The sequence below is a fragment of the Phaeoacremonium minimum genome (genome assembly GCF_000392275.1).
Source record: "Phaeoacremonium minimum UCRPA7 unplaced genomic scaffold PA7_03_scaffold_592, whole genome shotgun sequence".
Classification (NCBI taxonomy): Eukaryota; Fungi; Ascomycota; class Sordariomycetes; order Togniniales; family Togniniaceae; genus Phaeoacremonium; species Phaeoacremonium minimum.
In genome coordinates, this window is record NW_006921494.1 from 67,022 (window position 1) to 87,333 (window position 20,312).

Sequence of the window (20,312 nt, forward strand, 5' to 3'; positions counted from 1 at the left end):
TGGCGTCTTCATGTATTTCAGGACACAAAAGGAGCATAATAACAACTGTACAATATGTCACCTAGGCGTATCTGCCACACCGCATGTTATTACCTCATGCAGCAAGTCCAGCAAGGCCATTGGCCGCCACGCGCAGTATGTGCGCAAAGCACAGCCTTCGCGTTTGCACATGAGGAAAGCCTCGTGCAGAGTAAGGCGCACAGAGCGTCGTGAAAAGTGTCCCCTCCCCACAAATCCAGCCTGATTACTTTGTTCATCCCAATTTCATAATTCAGGTTATTCAAGTACGTTCAGGTCAGCTCCTCGCGATGTCCTTTGGAATCTCGGTCGGTGATTTCATAGCTGTCGGAAAATTGATCTGTGACATAAGCTCATGTCTGAAAAATGCTGGCGGAGCAAAGACCGAGTACCAGGACCTTGTACTGGAGCTTGATTGTCTACAGAAGGCCTTGACTCATCTAAAAGGCTTACAACCACAACATTCTCAATTTGACCTTGAAGCCATCAAGTACACCGCTCTCAGCTGCAAACGGCCCCTAGAGGAATTCCTCGACAGATTGAAGAAGTATGAACCCTCTCTTGGGCTGCTATCGACTTCCTCTAAATGGAAAGCTCCGGTCGACAAGCTCCGGGCAAGCTCAGCATGAAAGATGATATTCAAAGAATGCAGAGTTACCTAAGCGTTCATGTTGGCATACTGAATCTCCTTTTATCGAAGTATAGCCTGGAGACCATGGGAATTGTCCAAAAACAGTTGGGGATGGACTTCTTACAAGTAACCGAGCAGCTAGAGGCCACGAATAAGTCACTTAGTGGCATTCAGTCCAGCATGTCTAATCAGAGTACAGCCATGTATACGGCTGGGACTTTATTGGGAGGGTTATGTCGTATAGTTAATGGTGAGATATTGACTTCGCTGAAATCACTCGCAAAAATGGTGGCTGCTATCTTGTAAGAGACTCCAGACGAAAGCTTCTTTCTTTCGCTTGGAAGATTCTTCTAACAGTAATCAGGATATCCACACAACGGATATACGGAGTTGCCTTGGAGATTCGAGCGTCTCTTGCAAACAAACCCGATTGTCGATGGACATCTTTTCAGGATCCGGCGATACTCGAGGACGCAATTGGACGGAAGTTTCCTGTGCCCTCTGAGTACGACTTCAAGATGCTTGATGCGATTATTCGACTGAAGTTCGACACCGGACCGGGATCCGTCGAGGTGAGATTGGGTAACTACCAGGTATCCGATGCAAGACATCGTGATTCGACACTCTCATCCGGGTCCCGCTTGCGACCTGGAAGCTCACTCATCATGGCCATCATTATCAGCAAACCTCGTTCTGGAACTATGACGCACCAGTCTTGCCCCATGCCTCGTTGTGGTTCAGCCTATACAGAGGCTCTGCAATGGGGCGGAAGAATATGGTAAGCCACACAGACTGTCATTGATACTTAGAAGGGTACTGGAGGCTAAAATGGGACCAATGCACAGCTGTGACTGCCGCGTGTGGTTTTCGGAAACGCAAGTACAAAGAAAATCTTTGATGGGGTCTAATACCAGCGATTGTCATGCCCCAGGTCTATCGTCGATACATCACTCATTTTATGTGGAAAATGACTGCAATACCACGCTGAAGCCAGAAAATCAAACGAGCACTGATGAAGCTGACTTCAGATTTGTAAGGCTTGCCACAGATCCTGAAGGACCTCAAATGCCACAATTAGCAGGAGAAAGAGTGCAGACGGAAGGAGATAAAGGCAACATGACCAAACATAAGGCCGAGACAGAAGAAAATGATATTGAGACGGCAAGAGATAAAGTTGAGGATGAGGGAGCAGAGTGGAAACGGCAGGTGGCAGAGCTGATCGAGCAAAGAACAGCAGAGAAAAAGGCAGCAGAGAAAAACCAGGTGGGGCTGAGACAAGAAAAGGAGGCAGAGCGAAAGACAGCGGAGATAATGCGACATAAGCAACAGAAGGACTCCCAACTGGGACGAAAGGAGAACCTTCAAGCAGAGCACAAACGACAAAAGGGGTTGCCGCTGAGACGGAAGGAGCTAGATAAGAAGGAAGAAGAGAGACTGGAGATAGATCGGGCGAGTATTGATTCAAAGCAGCCCAGTGTCGGCTCGGCGGCAGACTCTACAGGGTACCATCCCTCAAACTTGACAACTCGTCCGCCGACTCTATCCCCAGGTCAGCCTCTGACTCCCGACGCCCTTGCTCTGATCGACGAACAGATGAGGCAGTACGACAACATAAGTGACGGATGGCTCAGAGGAAACCGAGATCCATATAATCCATGGGTTGGGAAATCTCACTATCCTTCCAAGGGATATGAAAAGGAAATTTCAAGGTTACTCGTTCGCTTGAATGGACCTCAGGCCCCTTACCGACCGTTTCAACTTCAAACTCCATTTGATTTTCACCCGGATACTTCGGGGTTAGGAGTATGGGCGTCGGATATGCAAAGACATTCTCCTTATGATCCACAGTAGACTCGGCTGGGTTTGCGTATATGAGATGATTGATGATTTCCTTCTCGGTGTACGACAAGTTGGCATCTGGCACAGGCCGGTGTTTGAACTTGTACAATCAGGATAGTCATTTCATATTTCGCTAACAACAAATTTTTTTTTTCTTTAACTCTTATTACTGCTGAGGTTTGAGTGCACCCGTAGAAATATATCGTTTTGAAACTTGTTCGGGCTTCCTTAAGACGACTATATCATCGACTCAATATTCAAGATCTTCTCGACTTGGAAGAGCTACATTTGATTATTGGATGATTGACATTGTTTTTTGAAAGGAAACTTAAAAAATGTACGAGAAACATGAGAAAGAAAGGCACCATTGATATCCGTTTGTGATAAGTCTTGCAAGCTGGTACTTTTCTAGTAAGAGAGGAGCTATGTAGGATGTAGCGAGTGACAACATAATCTGATTATGCTATGAGATTGCTCATCATTGCTAAAAGGCTACATTACAGGAGTGAGAGTCGGAAGACTGATGTAATGCATTAAGAGATACAATCCATGCTGGGAGGGAGAAGACAAGGGAAGGTAAGTGCTCTGCTTGCGACCTGGGCATGCCTCGAGCCTGACTTTGTAGCGTACCCACCAAACAAGCTTGCGTGAGGAAAGCAGGCGACAACCCACTGCAGACCATGATCAACGTGGAGAGACGATATAGGCAAGATGGGCTGCACTGTCTGTTCCAGATGTCTGGTGATACTGGCCAAGGTCAGCCCAGGTCGTTGTCCCAGCCGATGCAATTGGCAGATCTGAGATTGCGTCAGTGAGCCACATGCCGCTGCGGTTAGAGCCCGAACCACCTGGGCGCAGCGCAGGTGCTCCCGCCCACATGGCGCACCAATGAGCCTACACGTAGCAATGGTAGCACTGCCCCACCTCGAAGGGCGATGCGAGGGAGAAGAAAAAAAATTGAACCCCTCCAAAGCTCCGATAATGGCACTGCATGGGTTGCTGGGATTCGGGGGTCCCTTGAAGGAATTCCATAATAGAAGGCAGAGAGAATGCCTAGGGCTCTGTTCCCCCCACGTAACTTATATGTCTTAGCCTGGAGACTTGAATGATTACCTTAGCTCTTTGCCCATCAGAGTATCCCGTGTTGCTACTTGTCTGACTCACGGTGCCCGATCTGCGAGTGCGAGTAGTAAGAGGTGTGCGCTAGACTACCTAGTATCTCATAAAATCCGGGGGCACTTTGCGCTTCTTTTCCAACTCTCTTCTCGCTGCCCCTCCACCTTGAACGAACTCGCTCCCGACAAACAGTCATACTCCACGAAACACGCTCGACACTGTACAAAATTTACAAGGGCAATTGATCCGTATTCCGTCACCGGCTCTGCCGTCCTTGCATGCGGGAGGAAACCACCGGTACCGAGGCCGCTGTTCGCTGCCCCTCGCCGAGGCCCAGTCGAGTCACCATGACCCGGTCCGTGTTGAAGAACGTCAGCGACAATGGATGGGTAGTCCAGAAGTTTGGCGGAACGAGCGTCGGCAAGTTCCCAGACAAGGTCAGTTAAAGCAGGGCCCTTTTCCCAGTCTGTTTGCCTCTGTTTTGCCCGGTTGCTTGTCATACAATCCGTCCCGCGAGACTAACGTGTGCGCCCGCCTTATGTCAGATCGCAGAAGACATCATCAGGTACGCCCCCGAGCCATTGAGCCCTCCCTCGGACGTCAATTGACTAGTTTTAGGGCAAATCTGAGCCGCAATAAGATCGCCGTCGTCTGCTCGGCCAGGAGTGCTGGAAAGAAAGTCACTGGAACCACCAGTCGGTGAGTCACATCTCGAGGTGCAATTGTAGGGGCGTCTCCCCCCCTGTCGAATGCGCCAGACCGTAATCTGGCGGCACCTGCTGACAACCCCTTCTTGCGTCTAGGTTATTGGAAGTATACAAGAGGCTACGAAATATCGATGCCGCAAGCGGTGTGGAGGACACCCAGAATGAGCTTGTAGAGGAGGCTAAGAGCATCATCCAAGACATCTGCAACGACCACCTCTTCGCCGTGCAGTCCTTCATAAGAGACGCCGATCTGCAAAAGGCTCTATCCGACGACATACAAAATGAGTGCCAGGAGCTCATCGAGTACATTGTGGCGGCCAGGCGTTTCAACCTCGAGGTCAACTCGAGATCAAAAGACAGAGTTGTGAGCTTTGGCGAGAAGCTGAGCTGCAGGTTTATGGCATATATGCTTAAGGACAGGCATGTCGAGGCGGAGTATGTTGATCTTGCGGACCTCATCCATTATGACAATTCGGCCCGGTTGGATGTCACCTTCTATAAGGAGGCTGTAGCTGTGATCAAGAAGAAGGTCCTGGCTTGCGGGGAGCGGGTACCCGTCATCACTGGGTTCTTCGGCAACGTCCCTGGCAGTCTTATTGATGGAGATATTGGTCGCGGCTATACTGATCTCTGCGCCGCCCTGGTAGCTGTTGGAACAAAGGCAAACGAGCTTCAGATCTGGAAGGAGGTGGATGGTATCTTCACGGCCGATCCGACAAAGGTCCCTACCGCGAGGCTTCTGTCTTCCATCACTCCGTCAGAAGCGGCCGAGCTGACATTTTACGGATCGGAGGTCATACACCACTTGACGATGGACCAGGTGATCAAGGCGGAGCCGCCCATCCCAGTGCGCATCAAGAATGTCAAGAACCCAAGGGGCGAGGGAACGATAGTAATCCCTGACCCCGTCTTATCTCCTGCGCAACAACTCAGGCGGTCGCGGCCTTCAGAAGCGGACCTGAGGAAAACGCCCAAGCGACCTACGGCGGTGACGATCAAAGACAAGATTTCCGTCATCAACGTTCACTCAAATAAGCGGTCCATCGCCCATGGCTTCTTTGCCAGGGTATTCTCGATCCTCGACAAGTATCAGATCTCAGTCGATTTGATCTCCACCAGCGAGGTCCACGTGTCCATGGCCATCCAGCTGACAGATTCGGATGCGAGCAACTTCGAGAAGGCCAAGGTAGAGCTGGAGCAGTACGGCGACGTCAGCGTTCTTCACGACATGGCTATCCTCAGTCTCGTTGGTGCGGACATGAAGAACATGATCGGTATTGCGGGCAAGATGTTCTCCACTCTCGGCGAGCACAATGTAAATATTGAGATGATCTCACAAGGTTCGTGTCTCGACTCCCTCCTTACTCGAGCATTTCACTAATCAGTCTTCAGGTGCGAGTGAGATCAACATATCCTGTGTCATCGATGCGAGAGACGCAACGCGAGCAATGAACGTGCTTCACACCAACCTGTTCACGTTTCTGGAATAGAGAAGGCGGTCCAGTTGGGGTTGAGAATATATACTACGAAATACCATACCGTTGCATCTACTAGAGAGCATTGGAGGTCAGAGTTGCATTTTTCAAAAAGAGTTATCTTGCATTCGAGTCTTGATCTTGAGGAGTCTCCGGGCATTTTTGGCACGGTTGCATTTTTGGATAGCCTCGGTTTGGTTCTGAAGAATAGATCGAGTGTTTCTGCAAAAAGGTGTATGTCGTGTTGTAACTCAAATTCGATTGTGTTTGGCTATTGATAACCCAACAAACCAGGCATTCCCCCCCTCTTAACAAACAGCAGAGACAAAATAGGCCAGCGAACCTTGTTTTAAAGCAACCTTGTTTTAAAGCAACCTCGTTTTAAAGCAAACTTCTTCTATATTTGAATATCCTGTCAAAAACCACCCTGTTTACTCGTTGGAAAATGGCAAGTATACTCTTCGGAAAACCCAGTATTAGATTGTGGTCAACACAAGTAATGTTAACAAACCTTGCTCTCACATGGCCATGATGATAAGAAAGACGAAATTTTGAGACTTGACAAAAGAAGTGCCCAGTCTGTGCTATTGTTGGCTAAGCCTCCTTTAATGCGGTCTTGAAAAATTTCAACTCATTGAAAAATAGCAGCGAGTAGTATGCTAGACAACTCTCCCGGGGGTTTGCTGTCCCTCATACTCACAAGTAGTGCATCTGACCTTCTGGATTGATGCAGCTGCTGGGTGTTTTCCTGATTGAAACGGTGTTTGAGGCTCCAGCTTGGGAAGGGTTTCTCGACCACTGGTTTTACTATCCTGACTACTCCAAAGTCTATAAAGCTCTCCTGGCCGGTACCAATAGAGATAGACAACCAGTAGTGTTACAGCTTCAGATATCACTAAATACCCGTTCATTAGTTAGGTCGGATTGATCGTTGGTGCATACACTTACATGATCCCAGAAGAATCTGCCACCATCGCCACGTAACTGCACTGCTATCATCCTTGGGAAAGTCTTGGCTAGGAATGGCGAAAAGTCCGGTGATAAATGCTAATGGAGTCTGCACTTTGTAAGAATTTCTGAATTTTGAAGAGCTCTAATAGTCTTACATAAATCACGGTGACGACTGTGAATAAGAGCAATCGGGACTGCTGTTCTCCAGCTAATGCTCTATTCTCCGCATCTGCAGCTAGCTTTCGTGTGTCCCTTGCCTCGTTGAGGTTACCCTGCTTTTGTTTCAAGTCCAAAAGATTTCTAAGCTGTTGGCATGTTAGTCTAGAGCGAAAATACGAGCGAGCCAAACATATTTTGAGAGCATACCGATGCTTCTACCGACTCAGCCTCTCCGTAAAGCCGTCTTACTTTTTCTCGACGGGATCGGAGGATCGATCTTTCGTTATTTCCTTGAAAACGTATCATTGACTGTTGATGCTTAGTGTACTCCCACAGCACGGTAGCTTGGTCGTCAAGGACTCGTTGAATCATTCGAAGTTCATCCAGGATGTCTTTGATCTCCTCAAGATCCTTGACTTCTTCGATGATATCGCAAATATGATCCTCTGCACTGACCGAATCTTCTTCTTCAAGCGGCGTCAAGTTTGCCTGTTGTCCCTTTTGTCTCTCTCTCAAATTCGGTATAGCATCCTCTACATCGACTAAAGCCTCTTCTTCGAGCCGTGTCAAGTTCCCATCTTGTCCCTTTTGTCTCTCTCTCGAAATTAGCTTAGCATACTGCTCCTGGTGTCGGCGAAAATGTTTATAACGGATTGCTTCTTTGTTCGACTAATTATGTCAAAAATAAACCAGGTCCTTTCCGCGGGGTTCTTACCACCGATGCAATGCTTTGCTCGAAAATATTAAACAAATTCTCATTGAGACCAGAGTTTAATGGTGCGTCAACGAAACTGAGGCATTGTTGAAGTATAGTAAATATCATTTGGTCTAGGGATGGTGGAGGCTCATTCCATATGCAGCGTAAGATATGGTAGAACGTATCAAGCTTTTCGCTTTCGTCCCAGCGTTCGGGCAGTGCTGTGACAATGGTATCTATCAAGTCAGTGGGCATCTCAAGTCGAAAAGTTAGTGACACACTTTTGTCAATCTTCCATAACCAGAGTTGATTAACCATCAGTATCTTGGGAGGTCTTCCAGCTTGACGGTCAAACCGATATACTACCTGGTCTCTAGCTCTATCCCGTGGATGTCTTAGCGACGTGTAGTATGACTGATCGAGTGTGCAAGCGAGATGTAAGTCTTCCGCGTCTTCGCGCCCATGAAGATATGCCTCTTCTAGTCTCTGCTTCATTGAGAAGTGTTCACTCTTGGGGTCTGGACAGTCCAAAAATGCCTCGGTTTCTGCATCGAAATATGGTATCTGCAATACACCCATGAGCGATCCGTGGGCAAAATTTATTAGATGCTCACTTACAACTACAGAGAAGACATCACCATTGCCCTCTGCTTGCTTCACGAACTGGGGTTTGCGGTATCTTGCGTACGTTGCCCAGCCTCGGTACTCGCAATACGAATCGTCAATGAAAGCTTCCAAATCCCATGTGTTGTCCGTATCAATAATATTGTTACTTGATAAGACACGAATAAGGTCCTATCAATATTGTCAGTCAAGGAAAGGAGTGCAATCAGCTTAGGATCTCATCACCTTGGCCCATCGTTTCTAGGGAGGCAAGACGAGTCAGTCTTTCATAATGCATAAAGATACCCGCCTCAGTCATGGATTTCGGCTTACGTTATTAGCAGGAAGATGTATCCAATTCCAATTTTGTTTGTCTCCATGGTCGTGTCTGTTCCTACCTCCAGGGTGGTGCGTTGCCAATGTTTCCCCGAGATTGCGAAACTTTTCTACTTGTACTGACTCCGGGCTCTGATCATAGATAAACCCGTCCACAGTTGCATCGTTCAGGTACCTAAATGATTTGCTATCATGACGTTGGGCCCATATTCTGAAATATTGGCATACTGCTTTTCTTTCTCTGGAAAGATTCTGCGGTAGAGGACTCCATTTCTCCGGGCGAGGTTTTTGAGTGACTGGCGGTGGATTCTCGATAGCATGGCGAAGCTTTTCAATGACTTCCTTCTCCTCAATCATTAGATTATCACATTTTCCTTTCGGAAGGTCTCCATAGTTCTTCTTTGTGGACTGTGAAGGGATTTGATTCTCAAGATTTGGCCCATTTCCTAGAATCTGAGTAGCTAGATCGGCAGGTGTCATGCCATCCCATCTCTTCAAATCAGAGCGAGCCCCGTATCGCAGGAGAATGTGTGCCACCTCATTGTGTCGTGTACTCAGAATAATTCGCTCTGCTCTTGAGCGGAATAGCTGAGCGAATGGTTGCAATAGGTCTAGGAACATTTGTCCCTTGTCAATGATGCCATGGAGAGATGTATCACCCTGAGGTCCATTGCGGGCATTGACATCTGCCCCAGCTGCGATCAGAAGCTGAACAACATGGACATGACCAAATCGCGTTGCCTCATAAAGAGCATTGTATCCATACGCGTCCCGGCCATCCACACTTATATCTTCTCGCAGAAGATTCAATATCTTGTTCTCGTCTCCCGATGCAGCGGCAGTGATTAGGCCAATCACCCTGGGATCGACTCCGGAATCTGGCGACGGACGTTTATCTATCTCACTAGGGCCGTACGACAATATTCTATCCGTAATTAGCCGGCTGATTTTGTAATGTCTTTCATTGCCGAAAACGAGGCTCAGGGCTGAGTGTGATGACTGGTCTGTGTTACTGAGATCTGGACACTTCGAGAGAAGGCACTCCGCAACTTCCAGGTGTGCTCCTTCAATAGCATAATGCAGGGGAGTCTTGCCCAAATTGTCGTATGTGTCAAGACCGCAGTCTTTGACATCTAAGAGAATTTTAGTCATGTCAACGCGGCCATTCTTCGCAGCTATATGAAGTGGAAGTCTCCCCATATCATCTAGTCCTAGCGTTGGAGGACCTTGTTTCAACATCTCTTGCACCAAGTCTATCTGACCTTTCTCAACAAGATTGTGTAACTTCAGCTTCTCCTTTTTCTTTATGCATGCCTCCTTTTCAAGTTCGAGCAGCTTGAGCTCCAGTTCTTTTGTTGTACGTATTTCACTATATTCGGCTTCACGGACCACTCGAATCTGTTGTCTGTGTTGTCATCAATTGCAGGAACTTACAAGTAAAGAGCCTAAAAGCTTACAACTCTGCCTTCATCAAGATTAAGAGGATTTCATTTATTCTCGAGCAATTCTCTTGCAGAATAAGCAGATCTTGTGAGAAATCATTGCGTGTGAGTGCCCAATCCAGAACTATTTTGAGGGGCCACATCTTCATATGCTTGACAACCTTTTCTCGGATTTGGTGTGTCTGATTCACCAAGTTCGTAAGTTCTTCTATTCGACTTTGTTGACCTAGATCAACCATTTCATGGATTTCTATTCGAGTGGCAGTGTAATCGAGAGCATTGTCAAAATCGGACAACAACTTCTTGATGCTTTTGGCGTCAAAGACGGTCACTGAGTCCTGTGACCACGAGACGGCTTCTTCAGCTGGCACAGCGCCCGCCATGGTCATATTAACAGAGCAGCGATGGACAACAGGTAGATACAGGCACTTCCAGCCTTAATATCGGAAGGAAGGAAATAGATAACGGGCAGTAGTAAGCAGAAAGCGATAGAAGCTGGGACTGGGGAAAAAAGGCTGTGTCTAGCTGATATGCAGGTTTGGCCTTTTGTATGTCGTCCCATCTGCCTTTTGTAATCTCCTGATAGCTGGAAGCATAACACGTGTTAACCCTCATTGTCCAACAACAGTACCTCAGCTCTGAAAATGAGGCGCTCCTTTTGCATGCGCCCGTGGGGGTTCTCATATATTGCTTTATTAACTACTTATCACTTTCTTATTATCTCTCTTTCCGCATACAGCTTGTCTCATATTTCTTTCTAGAATCCATAATGGTCTCGACATTGGATAGAGTATAGTATAGATCAAGTAAAAGATAAAGGCAGGAAGGGAACTGACAAGAATGATCAAGGTCATGGTTCGAGAGTAGTATCTGTCAAGATCGAGACCTGGTAAACTCTGGATTCTTTTGCTGAGTGACAAGGCTATACAACAAGGATGGGTCTAACCAAATCGGACTAGTGTGGGGCAGTGATTACCAGGAGTACCTATATGCAGTGGTAGAAAGCGCATAACTAGGCCACAGTTCTGTAGCGATAACCAGCTGTACCCAAAACACCTACAAGATCAAGGCTGCAGAAATTTGCCGCTTCCCTCCGCCACTGCTAGCGCATGATCGGTAGATCTTCAACTGCAATCGCGTTCATTCAGGTTTTTGTCAACTACTGCCCTTCGACATAATTCACCATAATGCCGAAGGCAGAAGTCGGTTCGACGAAGTACCTAAGCAACAAGCTCAAGTCCAAGGGCTTGCAGCGGCTGCGATGGTACTGCCAAGTATGTTCCCGACAGATGCGGGACGAGAACGGCTTCAAGATGCACGTCCAGAGCGAGAGCCACGTGCGGCAGATGCTGGTGGTGGGCGAGGACCCGAAGAAGGCGATCAACGAGTTCAGCGAGCAGTTCAAGAAGGACTTTCTGCAGCTGCTGCGGACGGGCCACGGCACCAAGAGCGTGCAGATCAACCATTTCTACCAGGAGTACATCGCCAACAAGGAACACGTCCACATGAACGCCACGCGCTGGCCGTCGCTGACCGAGTTCGCAAAGTATCTCGGCCGCGAGGGCATCTGCCGCGTCGAGGAGACGGACAAGGGCATCCACATTGCGTGGATAGACAACTCGCCCGAGGCGCTCAAGAGGCATGAGGCGCTGCGGCGCAAGGAGATGCAGGACAGGGGCAATGAGGAACTGGAGCAGAAGATGATTCGTGAGCAGATCAAGCGGGCGGAACAGGCGGCCAGGGCTCGAGGAGACACCGAAAAAGATGAAGAAGAGGACCGAGGGTTGCAGAGGCAAGAAGGCGAAAAGATCAAACTGTCATTCGGAGCCAAGGCGGCTCCCAAAGAGGATCCGAGTGCAACAGCCTCGCCTGCCGAAGGACAGCAGTCACCGAAGAAGAGCCCGTCAGCAGAGGTTGCTATATCAGGTGCTACGGATGGATTGCCCAACACGGACAGCGCTCTAGAACAGGCCAAGGCGTCTGAAAAGGAGGCCGAAGCGAAACCCTTGGCCTTGAAATTCGGGGCTAAACCACAACCGAAGAATGTGTTCGCACAAGCCAAGAAGGGCAACGCTTTTTCTAGTGGCGCAAAGAAGTCTGCCAAAATCGAGCAGCCCAAGAAAATGAGCGAGGCCGAGAGAATCATGAGAGAGGAGATGGAGAGGCAGGAACGGAAGAGGCAACGAGAAGGATCAGGTTTTGGCGGTCCCAACAAGAAGCAACGCCAGTAGTACAGGATTCGAGTTCACGAAAATGCATCACTAGGGCGTTATGGCTATGGCGGCAGTCTTTATTATGATACCAGGCTGGCTAGATTAGGAACATTAGGCATATGCAACATCGTTACACCTCACTTTACGACCGAAATCTAGCATCTACTCCATTCTGCATGTGGTCTACGCAATTCGTCCGCTCCCATCATCTATTGACGGCACCGACATGCTCGATGGCCGTCTTCCATTCAATGTCTTTTCCCCTGACCACCGTGCCTATTGAACGCCATCGCTAACAAGCATAATACAACGCCGCGCAGTCGAGTACTTCTGTACTTGAGCGACATTGAATACCCCAATCAATACGCCGTCGTGCTATCGGGCATGTAGTGCGTTTCGTATAAAATATTCTCTATGCGAGAGCTGCAAACGGTCCCGCCGATCAATCTGCCTCCGTCGCGCTGCCGTCACGTGGGATGTAGTGTATCCTATACTCCTCCTCGATCGTGGTGCGCACGTCGTCCGGCAGCTGGCCCGAGACCTTGATGGCGTAGACGCCCTTGACATAGCCGTCAAGACGCTGCCACTTCGCGACCCACGACTTGCCCGGGCTGCCGAGGGAGATTAGGCCCTCGAAGACCTGGGACGTGCAGCTGTCGATCTGGTCCGGTGAGCCCGCGAGGTGCAGGAACTCTTCGCAGTTGGGGCAGCCCTCATCGCGGAATCGCTGGCGTGGTCATTAGTACGAGTGTTACGGAGGGTGGGAGACTGAGGGATGTACGCTGTAGGTCATGACGATGGAGCACACCATGCAGGCGCGCAGGTAGCGCTGCTGGCCCGGTGCGACGAAATTCTCCGACATCGTGGGCGGCCTGGGTCGATCTGTGAGGGCGACGTTGGTGGAGGAGCGAGCTTCCTTTGTCCGGTTTCGTTGGAGCAGACTTTCGATGAGGCTAAAAGCTGCATGTGGATTTAGGTGATTTGTAGTAGGCAAGCGTCAGTGGTGGAACCGCTATTTCGCCACGCTGTGGCCTCGCCCTGGGTCCGCCGCACCTGAACTACAGGGCAGCCTTCAAGCGGCAAAGCTTAACTACGTTATGCGAATACATCTACTTATCGCATTTGCATCATTCATGCTTTTTTAAGAGCTTGTCAAGAGGCACCAAGAGGAACCTACAAGTCGGCACGCTTCCCAAGATGCCTGGCGACGGAGACGAGATGGATGTCGATGCACAGGGCGATGTGTCAAATTTGTCGACAGCCAAGGAGAAGTCACAAAAATGCCACGAACTTTTCACCAGCACCATCAGGAAACCGCCGTATGCATACGCTCACTTGGAGGTTGTTACTGAACCCCCCGAGACCGAAGCCGTTGATGAGATTCAGATTCGCATGTATTTCACCAAAGCTTTGGGGCAATTCTTGGGCGTCACTGGTACTGCCATTCCTATCGACATTCTTAAAGTACAGAGCAAAGAGTGCTGGATTCGTATGCCTCGGCAGGATCTTGGCCCCTTTACTTCCGCAATCACAGCTTGGACCGGAGAGTCTCGAGGGGGGACGACTACCATATTACAGCTTCGCGCATGCGGCGACTGGCTTGGGAGTCTCCTAGGCCGAACAGACCAGCAAAATCTCTGGAAGTCATGACAAGGATACAATTTGGCGGATGATCCAACCACCCTCCCATCTCCCTCTCTCCTGATTCAGGGGTATGATGTGCATTTTCATATCCTAAAGACTATGCCTTTCAACCATGATGCTCGATGATGGCTACCTAAAAACGCCACAACCTGGACTCCTTGTTATGCTGAAGCAGGCTCCACGTGGGGGAAATCTATTCAGAAAGCGGAGGACACGGTACATTACATCAGGGACGACATGATCGAGTTGTTCGCATATGCCTGCAAACATGTTAGCACAGTGCCGAACAAGGATAGGCAAGACCGGGAGAAGACTTACCATTGGCCGAATGTTCGGATGAGGCACGGCGTCGAACTGATGGAAGTTGAGTTTGTAGTCGGGGCCGATGTTGATGTACGCGCCCCTGTTCTCTGTCATGTCGCAGTATTTGGGAGCAGAGAACACTGCAGAAAGTTAATATCGTGACGGAATGAATGATGATAAATAAGACATACCAGTTATGCACTTGCCATCGTGCTCCTCCTCATATCCCTGCATGCGGACCTCGTGACTGCGGATGATTGCCTCCAAGCCGTTCTTCTCACAGAATCTCTTGGTGACATCCGGGCCGAATTGCATACCTACACCACGTTTGCTCGGTCCGCGGCCGGGCTCTGTCTGTGGATCTGTCCAGAGCATCTCCATCATCAATCCAGCCTGGCCTGGCTGTCGCTGCTTATGTCTGTCCAAGGCTCGAATGTCGTCGAGTGTGACGTTATCATCCGAGAACAGACCTCCGTGAAGGACGAAGTACTTCTTGCCAATCAGTGTCGCCAGAGGCAATGCCGAGAAACTCTCTGAGAAGAGCTTGAAGATGCTAATCAAGATGTTAGTGGTTTTCAATTTGCAGCCATGACTTAGAGGACCAACCGTTCATTATATTTGGCCTTGCATTCTCCCTCGAAGCCATAAACCTTATTCATGTCGTCCGTCTCGTGGTTGCCACGATTGAGGAAGAAGTTCTTGGGCCTGAGCCACTTGTTGGCGTAGAGAAGCAGGGCAATCTCGGTCGACCATGATCCACGATCAACGAAGTCGCCATTGAAAAGATACCAGTGCTTGTCATCCGGTCTTCCGTTCAATCTGAACAGCTCCATGAGATCGAAGTACTGGCCATGCGTATCTCCGCATACTGTGAGTTGGATGTCTTCCGGAATGTCGACCTCGACCATTGTAGGCTCATCGTATACAAGCTTCTTGACTGCCAGGATTATTTGGTAGACGTATTTCTTGTGAATCTTCTTGCCGGTCTTGAACCGCTCCGTCATGTCATCAATGAACTCTTGTGTCATCTCATCACCAAGCTTCACACCATCATAGTCGGGCTCAACAGCGATCGATGCAACATCGAGACCCTCGGCAGCAGAGGGCTCATCCCCAACCTCGATGGCATCGAAGAATTCGAGCTGGCGCACAATCTTTTGGCACTCGACAAGCTTGAGTTTGGCATCCTTGTTTCCGGGCTCAATCTTCACACATGACTTGAAATCTATCATCGCATCTTTCGGTCGAAGGATAGCTGCATATGCCACAGCACGCCGGTAGTAAGCCTTTTCGCCACAGCACCATTAGCTTGCATCAGAGAAGGGGTCTAGTCTCCTACAAACCTTTACAAAGCTCGGATCAAGCTCGATCGCTTTCGTCGCATCTGCTATCGCATATCCATATGCTTCCGATTTGAGGTTGGCCTGTGTTATAAAATATCAGTCAGTCACGCGAGCAACGAAAGAGAGGTCTTTCAACACCAAGGGGGGTTGAGTAGGCACCAACCTGAGCTCGGTTCGCATAGTACGTTGGTTCCGTATCGTCCAATGCAATGGCCTGTGAGTAGAAATCTATGGCAGTAGGCCAGTCGTGAGCTTTGAAGGCCTTGTTGCCCTCGTTCTTGAGGGCAACAGCCTTCTCCTTCGTCTCCTTGTCTATCGTCATTATTCCCTACTAGCTGCTCCTCGTGAACGACCAGTTGCCTGTGTGGGAATTTGAGTAAATTGTATGGTCGCGAACAAGGTGAACTGTAGTGGGAGGGACGTCTCGTTGGGGGACAGGCCGTGTTCGGGAAGTAGAAGCTTCCGTGGGCGAGATTTTGCGAATTTGACGAGGCAAAAGCTCCAAGTTCCAAAGGCTTCCACACGGCGTTTCTATTGCCAAGGCTCGCAGGCAGGGGCTCCGTGGTACTGATCGGCAGAGCCGTTAGTTGCATAAAGAATTTATTTTACCCCGCATGTACTAAAAGGAGCATTTTAATCTGATAAGAAGGGAGGCTCCAGGTGGAAGTCAGTGCTGAGCCACAAGTGGCACTGTGGGGGGTCGCATTTATGAGTCGTAGCTCTAGGCGTCAGGCTTCTTCCCTTCAATAACATCACGCGTTGCGCAACCTGCCCATCTCGACAATGGAGGCGCAAGGCTCCATGTCCAGCGCCCTCGTGCGCAAGAGGACGGACACAGACCTAATGCCACCTCCGCCGCCGTCAAAAAAGATCAAACGACCAAAGAAGGTTATCGACGAAGAGACATACACAGAGGCATTGTCGAAGATCATTGCGCGCGACTTCTTCCCGGGCCTGTTGGAAAGCGAAACACAGCAAGAGTACCTCGATGCATTAGAGTCGAAGGACCAAGGATGGATATCGAGCGCCAGCCGGCGGCTGCATCAAGTCATGACACCAGGGAGACAACGGTCGAGGAGGGGCGCATCTTTACAATCGGGAGCGCAAACACCCGTTGGCTACGGCGGCGACACGCCCATGTCGACCGTATCCTCGGTATCTGCAATGGAGGAAAGCATTCAGGTCGACACGAATATGAGCCTAGGCTCGTTTCAAGCCAAGTACACGAGCGAAGACAATGAGAGCTTCTATAAGCTTCTGGATAAGCAAAATCAAAAGAGGGCAGAGAAGTATGGATGGCTATGGAGGGGCAATAAACTGCCCTCGAAACAGCAATTAAAGCAGAAGGAAGTTGAGGCGAAGCTCAGCCAAAGTCGAAGTCTCATTGACGATGGCTTCAAAAAAGACCGACTGGCAATCAAGGACAAGGACGACCGGCCAGCGGCTCCAGACCATTGGGTAGCCGATCCCAGGAACGGCTTGATGTTTAGCCCTGATGGCCCTGATGAATCTCTAGAATCGGTCGCCCAACGGGCACAAGCGGCATCTCGCGCACCACCAAAATCCATCGTCTATGCGAACACACGAGTCCCGAATCCGAATTTAGTTATTTCTTCGGACACGTCAGTACCACCGTCTCCATCTTTATCAGCCGTCAGAGACGCCATTGCTGGGCGGCCTCGAGCGAATGATAGAGACTCTACTGCCGGTGGAAATGAGACGCCTAGGGTCAATGGATATGCGTTCGTAGACGACGAAGAACCCGAAGAGCCCACGCCAGCTGCACCCGTAATCAATTTGGGGCCTGGCGATGAGACTCCCAATCCTTTCAAACTGCAAGAACAGAGCAAGCGGGAGGATCTTCATCATCGCATGGTGGAAAGGATTGCTCAGTCAAAGCGAACTTCAGCAAAGCTAGGGCTGACAGGAAAGGTGGACAAGACGCCTGTCCCGAGGTTTCCAAATAGCCCAAGGGTCACAGGCGGTCTAACACCGGCTGCTCAAAGACTTTGGAGCAAGGTGGGCAGCACAGGACGGACGCCTACCAGTCCGTTTCATGCAAAGGCAACCCCTCGGAGCAGGGGTTCGGGGCTTAAAAACATAGCGAAGACATCGTCCTGATGAGGCCTTGTCGCCGGCGACGAGCTTGGAATTGTGAAATTGAAACAAAGATACCCATAGACATATATCAAAAGAGTTATAATCATTATTGACCGTGTTGCATGTTTGAAAGTGAATCAGCTCTCAATCGATAGTCCTGGAAGTGCTTTGCCTGCCGCTAATGCTGCCATTGCCTGCCGCTGTTATAGGGCTGCAGGGGTCATAGCATCATTGACAGAGCTCCAACTTTTTTTCGGGTGAGCTGCACCTCGAAGCTTCCCACGACCTCAGGGTACCGACCACAACTTCCGTTCGCAACTAGGCGATGGATCTACGGGCTCGCTGGCCCTCCCCACGGTTTCAATGAGGTTCGCAGACATCGTTATCGATCTCGCGGCTGTCCTCAGCGCCTCACGCTTGGTCGCTTCGAAACATGTTGCACTACGCGGGCGGCAGCTCGAGCGCTACAACAGGACCTCGAGCGTCGCCGCAGCTTTCCGACAGCGCCAGGGACAAGATCCTCGGTCTGCGACAACGGCTCATGTGAACCCCCAAGGGGAAGCTTCCGCGAATGCTAATGCACCCGAGGAGCCTGCTTCCGGGCAGACTCCAGCAGAGCCCGTCTCACCTCTGGACAATGCGGCTGTACAGGACCTGGCTCGAGTAAGCCTAAAGCAAAATATAAGGCCCAAGGGACCTGAATTCACACCCGCTCCGTGGGCTACCTCATCACCTAGCGCTCTGCTCCAGGAACTTGCGCAGAAGAAAACGAGGCATGAAGCTGAAGATATAACGCCTCAACGGCCAGAGGTCGTGCAAGATGACATCTCCCAACGGCCGGATGCAACTACAGTGCAGGTCGATACTAAAGATGTGCCTGTTACTCTAGACGAGCCAGGAACGGGGCTGGCGGATGAGGCAGTTCCGGAAGGTGTCGACGTGAACATTTTCCGCACAAGTCGTGGCGCAGTGATGGCTCCCTCAGCGCCCGAAGATGCAGAAAAGAACGCTCCGCTAGGTGTAGATATCAACATCTTTCGGACTGGCCGTGGATCCAATCTACAGTCAAAGGAAGGAGGGAGGTCAGCCCAGTCAGCGCCACGAGGTATTAACGAAAGCGCCCTTCGGGAGCGTATAGAATCAGCCTTGGAACGCGCCGGAGCAGTAGCTTTTCAAGCCCAACAAAGTCTTGCCACTGAGTCAAAGCTAGAAAGCGATGACATGGCCGCCGAGCCTCCCGCTGAGGCACCGGTCATCACGACGCCCAAGGCCGAGAGATCTCTCGAAGGCGAGGGCTCACTATCGAAGCAGGAAGCATCGGAAACCGGGGAGATGCTAGGTGCAAGTGCTTCTCAAACGCCGGCATATCAGTTAAGGGAGTCCAAAGTCCCATCGTCTCGACTTGGGAGAATCTGGAACTATGGCGGCTTAGCCGTCGGGATGTTTGGCGGCGCTCTAAGTGAGAGCATTAGCAGAGGCTTTGGTGGCGGTGGAGAGGGCTCTGTCATGCTTAGTCCGGCGAACATGGAGCGACTGGTCGCCAAGTTGTCAAAAATGAGAGGTGCCGCGCTCAAGATCGGGCAATTGATGAGTTTCCAGGACTCCAAGATGCTTCCTGGTCCTATCCGAGAAGTTCTGCAAAGGGTACAGGACAGGGCAGACTACATGCCGGCATGGCAGAGAGACAAAGTTCTTGCGGCCAGTCTTGGCGGTGAATGGCGAGAGCTTTTTGATAGGTTTGACGAGAAGCCGATCGCTGCTGCATCAATTGGCCAGGTCCATAGGGCGACTCTTAAATCGAATGGTGCTGAAGTTGCCGTCAAAATCCAGTTTCCAGGAGTAGCGGATTCGATTAATTCTGATCTGGACAACCTAGGGATGCTCTTAACTGCCACAAAACTACTCCCCAAGGGCCTCTACTTGAACAAAACGATCGACAACTCCAGACTAGAGCTCGGCTGGGAATGCGATTATGAAAGAGAGGCTCAGTGCGGAAAGCGGTATCGCGAACTCCTTGCTGACGAGGAAGACGTCTTTCTTGTGCCCCATATTTACACCGAGGCTTCAGGCAAGCATGTTCTGACCATGGAATACATGGAAGGAGTCGGCGTTACCAGAGTTACGTCCTTCACCCAGGAGCAACGGGATTGGATTGGCACTCAAATTCTCCGGCTTTGTTTGAGAGAAATTACCGAGTTCAAATTCATGCAGACGGACCCCAACTGGACCAACTTCCTATATAATGCCGAGAAAAACAAGCTGGAGTTGCTAGACTTTGGCGCTTCAAGAGAGTATCCTGAGCGCTTCATCACACTTTACGTTCAGCTATTAATGGCGGCGTCAAAGTTGGACCGCGATGGGGTGAAGCGCCTTTCTGAGGAGCTTGGCTATTTGACAGGACACGAGAGCAGAACAATGCTCGATGCCCATATAGCTTCTGTTCTAACTCTTGCTGAACCTTTCTTGGACTCAGCTCCAGAGGTGTATGACTTCAGGGACCAAACCATCACAGAGCGGGTCAAGGCCCAGATACCTGTCATGCTTAGGGAACGTCTGGCACCTCCTCCGGAGGAGACATATAGCTTGCATAGGAAACTCAGTGGTGCTTTCCTCCTCTGTGCTCGTCTTGGTAGCAAAGTGAGGTGCCGAGATCTATTTGAGAAGAGCTTGCACAAGGGTGGGTTTCTGGAGAAGGTCGCATGAAACTATGCAAGCCTTTGTATGATATGTGTCGG

The 20,312-nt window shown here is 50.0% G+C and overlaps 5 protein-coding genes across 5 annotated transcripts; 3 read left to right on the plus strand and 2 right to left on the minus strand.

Moving 5' to 3' along the window:
- Positions 1-3,951: 3,951 nt before the first annotated feature.
- On the plus strand, positions 3,952-5,801 carry UCRPA7_8342 (putative lysine-sensitive aspartokinase 3 protein; the record flags this gene model as incomplete). The annotated part of the gene is made up of 3 exons (XM_007920856.1): positions 3,952-4,041; positions 4,427-5,651; positions 5,704-5,801. The coding sequence occupies 3 exons, from the start codon at positions 3,952-3,954 to the stop codon at positions 5,799-5,801; spliced, it is 1,413 nt and encodes a 470-aa protein (XP_007919047.1).
- Positions 5,802-11,161: 5,360 nt separating this feature from the next.
- UCRPA7_8343 (putative zinc finger protein rts2 protein) lies at positions 11,162-12,205 on the plus strand (the record flags this gene model as incomplete). The annotated part of the gene is made up of 1 exon (XM_007920857.1): positions 11,162-12,205. One exon carries the CDS (start codon positions 11,162-11,164, stop codon positions 12,203-12,205), a length of 1,044 nt encoding a protein of 347 aa, XP_007919048.1.
- Positions 12,206-12,629: 424 nt separating this feature from the next.
- UCRPA7_8344 (putative transcription elongation factor spt-4 protein) lies at positions 12,630-13,049 on the minus strand (the record flags this gene model as incomplete). Its single annotated transcript, XM_007920858.1, has 2 exons — positions 12,630-12,914; positions 12,969-13,049. 2 exons carry the CDS (start codon positions 13,047-13,049, stop codon positions 12,630-12,632), a joined length of 366 nt encoding a protein of 121 aa, XP_007919049.1.
- Positions 13,050-14,052: 1,003 nt separating this feature from the next.
- Positions 14,053-15,799, minus strand: UCRPA7_8345 (putative serine threonine-protein phosphatase 5 protein; the record flags this gene model as incomplete). Its single annotated transcript, XM_007920859.1, has 6 exons — positions 14,053-14,091; positions 14,150-14,274; positions 14,326-14,687; positions 14,741-15,420; positions 15,478-15,558; positions 15,641-15,799. The coding sequence occupies 6 exons, from the start codon at positions 15,797-15,799 to the stop codon at positions 14,053-14,055; spliced, it is 1,446 nt and encodes a 481-aa protein (XP_007919050.1).
- A 2,999-nt stretch (positions 15,800-18,798) lies between these two features.
- Positions 18,799-20,280, plus strand: UCRPA7_8346 (putative abc1 family protein; the record flags this gene model as incomplete). Its single annotated transcript, XM_007920860.1, has 1 exon — positions 18,799-20,280. One exon carries the CDS (start codon positions 18,799-18,801, stop codon positions 20,278-20,280), a length of 1,482 nt encoding a protein of 493 aa, XP_007919051.1.
- Between the last annotated feature and the right edge of the window lie 32 nt (positions 20,281-20,312).